Here is a 12,486-nt window from a genome sequence, read left to right as displayed (position 1 = left end):
CTGTATATATTAATATGAAGGAACAGAGCTCACTGTCATCAGAAACACAGAGTCTGGGATTCTGAAACCATGGGAAACTGTGGCAATGAGAGAGAGAAAGAAAGAGAAATGGGTAGGGTGTGGAGAGGTGTACTGTGCCTTGTACATGACCAGGAAATGATTCAGGGAAGGGACTTCTGGCTCTAATGGCATGAACAGGTTAGTGAATCCTCTCCTCAAAACAATAAGAAAACTTAGTCATTTCAGGGTTCTGGAAATCAATCAAAGGCAGATAACAAATAGAGAAATTTCATGAAAAGGTGCTACAGCTTTAGGGTTAATACCAGCAGGAGGCTACAAACCTACTTCCTGGGGCTATTCCAACCCAAGAACTCCATCCTCTAATCCTCAGCTCTGCCAGGAGAGCTTTCAGGATAGAGTTAGGCGAAGACTCTTAAGAGTCCCTTGGACAGCAAGGAGATCAAACCAGTTAATCCTAAAGGAAATCAATCCTAAATATTCATTGGAAGGACTGACACTGAAGCTGAAGCTCCAATACTTTGGCCTCCTAATGTGAAGAGCTGACTCATTAGAAAAGAACCTAACACTGGGAAAGACTGAAGGTAGGAGGAGAAGGGGACGAGAGAGGACAAGATGGCTGGATGGCATCACCGACTCAATGGATATGAGTTTGAGCAAGCTCCAGGAGATGGTGAAGGACAGGGAAGCCTGGTGTGCTGCAGTGTGTGGGGTTGCAAAGAGCTGGACACGACTGAGAGACTGAACGACGACAAAGGCCATGAAAACCAGTAGTTCTGCTGTCAGAGGGAGTAGACTCAGCTTGGGGTACTGGGGTGGGGTACAGTAGAAAGCCACGGCTTTGTCAGAAAAAGTGGCAAACTTGGTAGGAACCTAACTGGTTCTTCTAGCTTGAGGTTGTGGTCTGACTGGTGTGTGTGACAGATCAGCCAGAAATACGAAGGGAAGATCCTGGAAATGAGAGAATTGTAGAATAACAAGTTATGTTCTCCTGACATTCCCGACTGACTGAAAATGCTGGGATGGGGAGCGGGGAGACAAAAGAGGGCGCACCAAAAGAAAAAGTGAAGGCATACTTGAGAACTGGCTGGACTCTAAAGGCACTTGCCAAATCACAACAGATCAATAGAAGGTAGAAGCTTTCCACACTCCAGGTGCTTAAGCACAACTTATGCCCAAATCACTGTCTATGAAGAGAGAGGAGTGACTCCCAGCCAGGATAAAAAGTAAAAAGGAGAATAAAGATCATTAAGCAGACACATCAGTGACCATGGAGGAGTCATGCTCCACAGTTTAATCCAGGTAAAGTACTAAAAACACACAAACACTCATCTCTATGTTTCTCAAAAAACCAACAAACTTCAGAGTGTTGAAATACATTACTAAAACATCTAATTTACTAAAAAGTTACAAGACATGCAAAGAAATAGGAAAAGTGAGGCCCTGACTCAAGTAAACAAGCAGTAACTAGAAAAAGGCTCTCAGCGGCCTAGACCTTGTAGCAGCTGACTTCAAAGTAACAATGACAAATGTATTCAAAGAATTAAAGGAAACGTGACAAGAATTAAAGGAAATATTCCCTAGTCAAGTAGGGGATCTTGACAGAACTACAGAAATCCTAAATGAAAATTCTAGAGTTGAAAAGTACATTAACTAAAATAAAAAGTCACCAGATGAGCTCAATAACTGATTGGACCTGGTGGAATAAAGAATAAGTAAACTGAAACAGATTAATCAAAATTATCCAATCAAAAGAAGAGAAAGAAAAAACACTTTAGAAAAATGAAAAGAACTTTAGATCCAGCTTAAAAACAAACAGAATCTGAACCTGTAGGGAACAAACAAGCATCCCCACATACTTGTGGCAAAAGTCCCAGAAGAAGAGAAGGAAAGAACAAATATTCAAAAAAATTATGTCAAAAAATTTCCCAATTTTGACGGAAAACAATCCGCAGACCCCTAAATTTCAATAAAATGCAAGTATGATAAAAACAAAAATATCTATCCTCAATCTATCAATGTTAAACTGCTCAAAGCCAAAGATAAACCAAAAATCTTGAAGACCACAAGAGAAAAACAGCTCATCACATACAGGGGCACAACAGCAGGGTTAACAACTGACTTCTTGCTTATGTCATAGGGCTGAGAACACAGGGAGAAACTGTCAACCAAGAATTCTACAGCTAGCAAAACTATCCTTCAAAAATGAAGACAAAAGAAAGACATTCCTAGATAAACAAAATCAGAAAATTTGTTTCAAGCAGACCTAGCCTCCAGAAAATCCTACATGATGTACTATCAGCTAAAAGGAAATGACATTAGAAAATAACTCAAATCCATAGGAAGATATGAAGATCAATGGAAATGGTAAATTTCTTTACAGATAAAAGATCTTTTAAAGCAATAACGGTACTACTATATTGTTTCATTTCATATGACGATAACCAAGCAGAAAGGATGGTAAGGGACAGAACCCCACTGGACCAAATTGCTATATTTTACCAACAGCATAATACATACATACAAACACACACACACACACAGCCATCAGTAGGTTGTAATAACTCCAAGATGTAATTCTTGATTAAGAACTAAGAAAATACAAAAATAACAACAAAAATAAATAATTTAAAAAATTGCAAAGGGATTCAAAAGATACAGAAAGAATTTATTTAACATAAATCAGTAAAGAAGGAACAATAAAGGACGAGAGACATATAAGAACAAATAGTAAAATGGCAGACATAAATCCACCTATATTAACAATTATATTAAAAGTAAATAGACTAAATACTCTGATACAAAGGCAGTAATTTTCAGACTGCAAAAATAAGTAAGATCCAGATGTATGTTTGTTTGTTTGTTTTTCTCCAAGAGACATATCTTAGATTCAGAGTTTGAAACTAAATGAAGGAAAGAGATGTCATGCAAATAGTAATTACAAGATAGACGCAGTGGTCATATTAGTATCAGACAAAACAGACTTAAGACAGGAACAACTAACAGAAACAAAAAGGGACATTTCATATTGATAAAAGGCCTAATTGGTTAGGAACATTCTGTAGGACAGACCATCTCATCTACTAAGCTGTAAAACAAGTCTCATTAAGTTTAAAAAGACTGAAATCATACAAAGTATATTCTCTGAGAACAATGGGATTATAAAGAGAAAGACTTGGGACATCCTTAGACATCTGGAAATTAAACAACACACTTCTATAAAAGCTAGGACTAAAGAAAAAGTCATAAGGAAAAACTTAAGAATATCTTGAACTGAATGAAAATGCAAACACAATATATCACACTTTATGGGATGCAGCTACAGGGAAACTTAAGGGGTAAAGTGTAGCTTTAAACATAAATTAGAAAGGATAAAATTCTAAAATCAATGACCTAAGATTACATGTCAAGAAGCTAGCAAAATAGGACCAAATCAAACCCAAAGCAAGAAGAAGGAAAGAAATAATAAAGATCAGAATGGAAATAAATGACATACAAAACAGAAAAACAACAGATTTTAAAAAGTCAATGAAATCGAAAGCTGGTTTTCTAGAAGAAGCTGCAAAATCAAAAAACCTTAGCTAGATTAACCAAGAAAAAAAGAGAAGACATAATTACCAAAATCACGGATGAAAGGGTGGGTATCAGTACGAATGCAGTAGAAATGAAAATAATCAACGGAATTATTATTAGAATAACTTTATACCAACAAGATAGCTAATTAGCAGGTAATAGAAAAATTCTAGAAAAACACCAATTACCAAAACTGATTTAATAAGAAATAGAAAATAGAAAAAAGAAAAACACTGATAACTAGCAAAGAAATAGACTTAGTGATTAAAATACCTTGATAAAGCCTCTGATTTATAATATTTTATTCTTTCTTTTTCCTTCTTTTCTAGTACTTCTGTTAAATCTGTAAGTTCATCATCATTTGTACATGATTTGGAAATGCAGCCAATACAGCAGCCTGTGTATTTTAATTCTAGAATGGATGTTATGGAAAGCCTCATTTGTTACCACCATGCCCAGACTTTTCAAATAAATTGTCTATTATAGTCCATTACCTATGAAGTTAAAAATTATGTGCTTCTATATAACTCTGATTGACACTGATAAGATAACATGTCTTCAAGGGAAGAATGGATTTTTCTTGGTAGTCCAATAAAAGAAAATGGAAAGTATTAGCAGGTTAAATCTATCCTTATGCAACAAAAGCTTCCCCTACAAGGCTCTTTACAGGGAAGTAAATCTTATCAAGTGGTGTAAAGGCTGAGTAAAGCTCTCCTCCTAATAATCTGATACAGAAAGGCAAAAAGAAAGCTAAAAACTAGAGAGAGATCTTTCTATGCAGAGTATAGGACATTTTTATCTTAGGAAATATACCACACAATCCCACAAACAAAATGATTTCCTGTATGATGTGATAACTGTAATTTATGATGCTTCCTTTACTCCCGTAACAGGTCAAGTCAAAGAGGTAGGCTGGGGCCAGGGATTAGTAAACCAGGTATGAGTTTGGATTTTATTCTAAGTATGTTAGAAAACCATTAGACTCAAACAGGAAAATAGCATTATTTGCATTAAGAGACAAAGGATCTTGGCCGCTATGTGATAAATTAGGCAACAGTAACAGAAAAAGTGAAAAGGTTTGGATTCGAGTGGTGACAATGATGATGAACACCTCACACGAATGAAATTCTTTTAAGTCTCCTAAAAGCCACTTTAAACAGGTGCTACTGGCTTCATCTTGCAGATGAGCATGCCAAGGCAGAGAGAGATTAAATAACTGGCCAAAGGTCATACTACTAATTACAGACGATATTAGGACTCAGACTTAAAAAATCTGGTGGAAATGCTGAGCTCTTAATTATAGACACTATCCAGCTATGGTCTTAGGATGAAGAGAAAAGGCTGAAGTAAGAAAAAATTCTAGAGTCACGGTGGCCAAGACTTGCTAACAGACTGGATGCAGAGATGATGGAAATAGAGAAAAAAATCATTCACAGGTTTTGTTTGAGCAACTAGGTGAATTTAGTAGTATCATTATACAACAGAGACAGGATAAAAAACAGGAGGGAAAGGAGTCCTAGGACCCAGCTCTGGAGTACTACATTTAAAAGCTGAATAGAGAAAGATGAACCAGCAAGAAAGACCAACAAAGGACTTTCAGTGCCTAAGAGGGAAACAGGGAGTGTCATGAAAGCCAACAACTCAAGTGTCTCAAGGAGGAAGGAGGAGGCAGTGTGTAGAATACTGCTGACAGATTGTGGAGAATGAGGACAGAGAAGGACTGTGAGATTTTTGCAGAATGAAGGTGACCCGTAAAGCTGAAAAGAGCAGCCTCCTGCTAAGTTAACTCTCATCATCACACTTACCTTGTTTTACTGTCTGTCCCATGTCTAGACTGTAAGCTCCTGGGCAATGACCGTGAGCTTTGTCCTAAATCCTTATTTTCTAATTACAATGCTTGGAGTAGAATGGAAATTACATTAGTGCTATGCAATGTAATGTAAATGCAAAATTAATTCAAAGGGTCTTTGGGTATGATGATTAAGAAGATTTCAATAGGACGATGACAGGCCTCCTTCTGTTTCGCCACCTCATCACTCACGTACCGTCAGAGATCCGTTCTGTGTGCTGGGTGAGTTGCTGCTCTGCTCCCCGTGGGCTTGCGTGCTTCCGTAGAGTGTCAGGTTATGCTCACTGGTCTGGCCGGCATAGTCCTGAGTGTGTGGCACTCCATACTCTGTGGGAATTCCATTCTGTGGAGGTGGTGGAAACGGGATGGTAGTAAAAGGCTGAACCATTGCGTCAGGAGTTGTTGTTGGCTCCTGGTTACCCTGGAACAAACAGAGAAAGAGAAGATAAGACTAAAAAAAAAAAAGTTGACTAGTTACCAAAGGACCAAAGATTTTCCTTTAAACCAAACTTTTTTAAATGCAAGGAAATTTGTTACAGAAGATAAGTTACAAGATTTGAAATTTGTTTGAGCCATTACTGTTTCCTTTAGTACACTCTATTCCTTTAGTGATTATTAGGGGAAAACAAATTAATTTCACTAAATTACAATTCTTTGTAATTTATTTCTAATTTGTTGAAGATGCCAATACTTTGGCCACCTGATGCAAAGAACTGACTCATTTGAAAAGACCCTGATGCTGTGAAAAGACTGAAGGCAGGAGGAGAAGGGGATGACAGAGGATGAGATGGTTGGATGGCATCACCGACTTAATGGACATGAGGCTGAGCAAGCTCCGGGAGTTGGTGATGGACAGGGAAGCCTGGTGTGCTGCAGTCCACGGGGTCGCAAAGAGTTGGACATGACTGAGTGACTGAACTGAAATTACAATTCATAGCAACAGGTAGAATGACAGTATAAATTAAATTCTCAAAACCAGATGATATACACCTCTAGATTTTAAGAACACAGAATTCAGGAGAAAGTACATTGTTAACAAAATTAATCTTTGAATTTCAAGGTAGAGATTTATTTAAGTCTTGGCCACTAAGTTAATTAAAAAAACAAACAAACAAACAAAACCAAACCTTTCCTTAAATTAGAAACTGGACAAAAAAATTTCCTAGACAAAAATCTTGAGTTTTTCATAATTACTGCTAGCATTTCAAGGCTAGCAGATACTTCTCCACATGGCGTCCATCCCCAGATGCTTACTTGGGATCTCATGTGATAGCTCAAATATCACTACAGGACATACAGTAACAGCAGGAACTCGTTAGAAGCCACTTTGACTCCATAGCCCCTATCTTATTTCTGTTCCGTCTTTAAGTTCAGATACAAACTAGGAGTTAAATCTTGTGTAAGAGATTTTGTAAAATCCTCCCTTCTCAACAACTTACCTTCTGACCTCCCATTTTAGTCCATAAAAGGCAGAGTCATTATTTTACTAACAACAAACACATTTTCAAAGTCCGGGGCCACTATCCTTTTGGAAACAGCTGAAAGAGATGGTCAAATGCTTCAAAGTGGTAGCACTTTGATAAACCCCTTCCCCGATATTTTAGACATCATAGCATTAGGGATCAAAGAAAATCTGGGTTTACATCACTTGGATTCCTCCTAGTCATGAGCATCACTTCCTTCAAACAACAAAGTAATTATTCCTCTTTCTTCCTCAGTTATGGTTATCCTTCTTTCTCCTCAATTTAAGAAGGGATTCTCTACCCACTGAGAGCTACAGGAAACTGAACTTCCAGCAGCACTGTCTAACACCATTCCAGGTTTTTAGCATTAATTTGATGGCCATTAAACTCATTGGAAAAGACTCTGATGCTGGGAAGGATTGGGGACAGGAGGAGAAGGGGACGACAGAGGATGAGATGGCTGGATGGCATCACTGACTCGATGGACATGGGTTTGAGTGAACTCTGGGAGTTGGTGATGGACAGGGAGTCCTGGCGTGCTGCGATTCATGGGGTTGCAAAGAGTCGGACAAGACTGAGTGACTGAACTGGACTGAAACTCATACTATCGCAAAAAAAATGAATCCAAAACTGGAGAAAGGTCTCACATTACTTTTTAAAGGAAGGTTCAACTATCCTTTAAAATCTGCCTAAAATAAAACAGAACAAATTTACAAAGGCTGTTATAAATAGAGAAATATATGATCATAGATTGGAAAGCTGGATATTCTGAAAATGACAATGCACCCCAAATTCCACAAACCCAATCAAAATCTCAGCAGGTGTTTTTGTATAAATTAACAAGTTGTTATTAAAATTTATATGGAAATGCAAAGTATCTAGAGTAGTTAAGACAATAACACAAACTGGAGGACTTATACTACCTGAGTTCAAGACTTAAAAAGTGATGATAATCATCATAGTGTGGTACTGGTTTAAAAACATACAACAGATAAACGAGATAGAAAAGAACCCAGAGACAGAAATAAACATTTACAGTGAATATTAAGGCATCAAGTCCATTCAGCGGGGGAAAGACGTTTTAATAAATGAAAAACTGAATACCCAATGAAAAAAATAACCTCAACTTTCACCCTATATTTGTAAAAGTTAACCTGAAAGAGATAATAGACCTAAGTGTAAGAGCTGAAACTATAAAACTTTTAGAAAAGGCAGCAAAATCTTCACACCTTTGCGATAAACAAGAAATTTTGGGGACATAAAAAAATGAAGAACTATTAAAGAAAAAAATGACAGAGTAGATTTCACCAAAATTAAAAACAATTGTTCTCCGAAAATCAACTTAAAATAATAAAGAGACAAGGCAGAGACTGCGAGACAATATTCACAATACATATATCTGGAAAAGGACACCAGAATCTATAAAGAAATGTTACAGATCACAATGAAAAGAACAAGGCGTTTGAAAGAAAGCTAACGACTTTTTAACAACCACATCCCACAGAAAGATATACCAATGGGCAGAAAATAGTTGAAAAACTATTTTAAAATACATTAATGCCTATTTTAAAACTAGCAATAATAATCTATTCAAAAGTACCCAAATTTAAATTATAATATAAAACATACAATGTATAAGATCTGAATAAACAGAAAGGTATATTTTATTTCTGAGTAATAATAAAAGGTTAATCATTCCCCAAATAAAATATAAACCTAGTATAATTTCCAATTAGAAGCAAATCAAATGGTGCCTAAAGAAGGAAACAGGACCAAATACTTTTCTAACTTGCATATGAAAAAATACTAATAAAGTCTGCAAAAGGAAAACCCATAAAGGAGGAGATGCTCTATCATATATTAAAACTTGCCATAAAACTATTATGATTCAATAGTAGGAATATACAAAATGACTAAAGGAACACTGATAATCCTGATTCAAGTTTATATGGAAACTCAATAGAAGATAAAAATGGCATTTCAATTCAGTGGAGGGGATGATTATTTATCATATGGTATTGGTATTAAAGAGGTTTCCCTGGTGGCTCAGATGATATTTGTATTGAATAGAAGTTGGCTACCCACCAAAAAGAAAATACTCATGCTCCATGCAAAAAAAAAAAAAAAAGGAATAAAATATAATTAAAACTATGAAAATGTAAGAAATATTGGGAGTGTTACTGGGGTGGGGCAATTCTTAAGTAAGACAGGAAACCTAAAACCCAGAAAAGTTAAAAAAAAAAAAAAAAGATTTGGCTATGGAAGACAGGAAGAAAAGGAGAGAGGAGGGGGAGGAGAGGAAAGAGAGGGGAGAAATGGATTTTAAAGTCAAAAGAAAAACCAACTGGGGAAAACATCTACAACGTAAGACAGACACACACTGGTAACCATCACTAAGTGCAGGTTATTTAACCTGATGAGAAACACACACACAAACAGAAAAAGAGGCAAAGAATACAACAACAATTCACAGAAGATGAAATACAAATGGCTGTATGATAAAAATGCTTAATCTCACTAATAAATTGAAATACATATTAACGTCAAAATATCCATTTTTTTCGCCATCAAATCATAAAAAAATTAAAAAACCATTTTATTGACATAATTGACATATACAGTTGGCCTTCTCTGTGGGCTCTGCAGCGTGTATTCAAATAACCACTGATTGAAAAATACTAGGGAAAAAAAAAATCCCAGAAAAGTAAAGCTTTATTTTGCCATAGTCCAGCAACTATTTACATTGTATTTATAACTATTTACATGACATTTACACTGTACTAGGTATTATAAGCAATGTAGACGTGATTAAAAACATATGGGAGGGGACTTCCCTGGTAGTCAGGTGGTTAAAACTCGGTGCTCCCAACGCAGAGGGCACAGGTTCAATCCCTGGTCAGGGAACTAAGATCTCACAGGCCAAAACAATAAAAATTTAAAAAATTAAAAAAAAAATATGGGAGGATGTGCACAGGTTATATGCAGATATTAGTTATGCCATTTTATACAAGGGACTTGAGCATCTGCAGATTTTGGCATCTGCAGGGGGTCCTGGAACCAATCCCCTGTGGATACCAAAGGACAATTCTACAATAAACCCCATTGATTTATTCATAGTGTATGCTCTGGTAAGTCCCTGTGGATACCGAGGGACAATTCTACAATAAGCCCCACTGATTTATTCATAGTGTATGCTTTGGTGAGTTTCGACATATATACGTACACTCATGAAATCATCACCACAATCAAAACAGTGAACATATCTATCCAAAGCCCCCCTCCAAATTTCCTCATTCTCCTAATAAGTTTATATTACTTTTGTAATAAAGCCTACAAAGTATTTTTTAATATAAAAAGAGAATGATGACTAGTGTAATCAGTAAAGGGAAGCCAATATACTGAAGCATTGAGTTATTATGCTGTTCTCAAAAAAAAAAATGGCACTGACATTACCTACAGAAGTTATACAGCATCAAAATTCAGCTGTCTCTAGTGTCTAAGAATCACATCTACAAAGTAGTAGGAATGCTTTACATAAAAATCCTTCCCTTCATTTAGTTCTTAAAAATTATGCTAGTTTTTACCTGTAGTTTTTCAGGAAAGAAAACCTTGTCATTCATCACTATATAAGTTATTTTCATGATCTCAAGGTCAGGGTACTGTAAATGATTTCTCTCTATTCTGGGTGTCCTAAGAAGGAAAGAAAATAATTCCTGCCCCTTCTCTTTCAAATTATTCAGTGCTGTCTAACTATCTACCTACCTACCAAACTACATGAAGCACACTACTTCAGAAGTCCTCATGGGATTTACTAGCCTGAAGACAGATAAGAAAAAATTCTATTTCAGGGGGGTTGGTGAATAAAAGGGAGTAAGAGCACCAAAGGTATTCATAGACCTATGCTTTAACTCCAGGCATAAACAGAGACACAGGACAGGTCTACTAAATAACCCGTAAAGGCTAAAGACACTGTTGTGCAGTTTATGAACACAGCAAGGGGGACTTCTAATACCCCACTGGGCTCCTCTCAGACTCTCCTCTTTCCGGGAAGCCTCCACCCTCCATTTCAGCTCTGCTGGGGAGGATGCTCTGGCACACAAAGCACAATATTAACTCTCCCCCAGAGGCAGTCTTGACAAAGCCGGCTCAGTCAACCGAATAAACCTGTCAATCAGCAGTGGAAGATGGGGGGAAGACAGGTCAAAACGTCTAAGATCACTTGTGGCCTTTGTACCATGTGTTTCAAAGTAATGCAAGACAGGTAGAGGCTGAACTATTTCTCCCTCAAAAGGAAAATGTAAACCCTTACCAGGAGATCAAGAAGAAATTCTTAATAGTTTATTTTGTTACATACAGGAATTTTTTTAAATTTTATTAAAAAACACTATGTTTATACACTACAGGTAAGAAACTGGAATAGGAGTGATTTTGCATTTTACCTCATACACTCTGCAATGTCTAAAAATTTCCCCAGGTAAACATTATTATAATTTAGAAACGTTATATGGTTTTCAGACTTCCATTAAATTTCCAGGCTATATTCTTAAGTTTTAAGTTCAGAAGAGAAGTACTATAGCCTGCAGACAAACTGTGAGATAATAGTCAACATGATTATTTCTAGGTAAGAACTTGCCTTTTGTTTTATGAAGATATTTTAATATCACAGACTAAACAGTTTAAGTGTATCTCATCTGACAAAATGAATTAACTTTTTCTTGTAGCCCACAAAACTAGACATAACTTCTTTTTCTTAATTTAACAGTCTATAAACTTTCTCATTCACAAGATTAAAAAATTGACAATAAGGAGTACGATGCAAATAAAATTTCTACCTTGCCTAACAAGGCTCTAATAAAGATTTATCTACAACTCCTTTTTTCCCTAGAATATAAACTAAGATTTTATGTGAAAGATGAGAGGAAAAATAAAGGATAGTTAGCTTTTAGAGCTTATCAGTGTAGCTCATTAAAATGAAAGAGAGTTACTTTGTATTCTGCCCTGCCTCTCATGGTGCCACAGGTACTCCAGCATTTGTTGACTTGTACACCTCCCTCATGTCTCTCTGCTCAAATGTCAACTCCCCTGAGCATTCCTTTTAGAACTTCAACCCCTATTTCTCCCTAACCCTTCATAACAACACTGTTTTCAAAAAAGCAGAATGATGTCCCCATTTTGTGAAAAGCTATGAGGATATGAAAAGCAGGATGCATCCAGTCCTCCCACCATCCACATGAATTCGCTACAGTGGCTGGCAGAATATTATAAACAAAAAAAATGCTTTGGTTTCCAGAAGCAACATAATTTACAACTATACTAAAAAGTCAGATTTTCCAAATTTCAGAAAAACCTACCCAAATTTCTAATTCTCTGGTTTAAAAAGTAGAAGAGTTTTTCTAAAGTTATTTTCAAATGACTGGGGGAAAGAAAAACCCTGAAGAGAGGTACATGAAACAGACAAATCTGGGTTATATTTGATATTTCGACAAACTGATTCAAGACTGTCATCTCATCGTCATTATATTATCTACACAAAAGTTTTAAGGAGAGAAATTAAATATTAAGAAGATAAGAATAGTATTTATT

General features: G+C 36.3%; 1 protein-coding gene across 28 annotated transcripts in view; it reads right to left on the bottom strand.

The window, feature by feature from the left end:
- RBFOX2 (RNA binding fox-1 homolog 2) overlaps window positions 1–12,486 on the bottom strand; it is a 292,278-nt gene that overhangs the window by 59,699 nt on the left and 220,093 nt on the right. For all 28 annotated transcript variants that reach the window (XM_025283539.3, XM_025283540.3, XM_044941364.2 and 25 more), the window contains one exon: window positions 5,637–5,861. In XM_025283539.3, the coding sequence (XP_025139324.1) occupies window positions 5,637–5,861 (225 nt within the window). The remainder of the gene's footprint in view (window positions 1–5,636; window positions 5,862–12,486) is intronic.

This window comes from Bubalus bubalis, chromosome 4 (genome assembly GCF_019923935.1).
Source record: "Bubalus bubalis isolate 160015118507 breed Murrah chromosome 4, NDDB_SH_1, whole genome shotgun sequence".
NCBI classification, from domain to species: Eukaryota; Metazoa; Chordata; class Mammalia; order Artiodactyla; family Bovidae; genus Bubalus; species Bubalus bubalis.
Note: the sequence above shows the minus strand (reverse complement) of the source record. Positions and strands in the feature narration are given on the sequence as shown.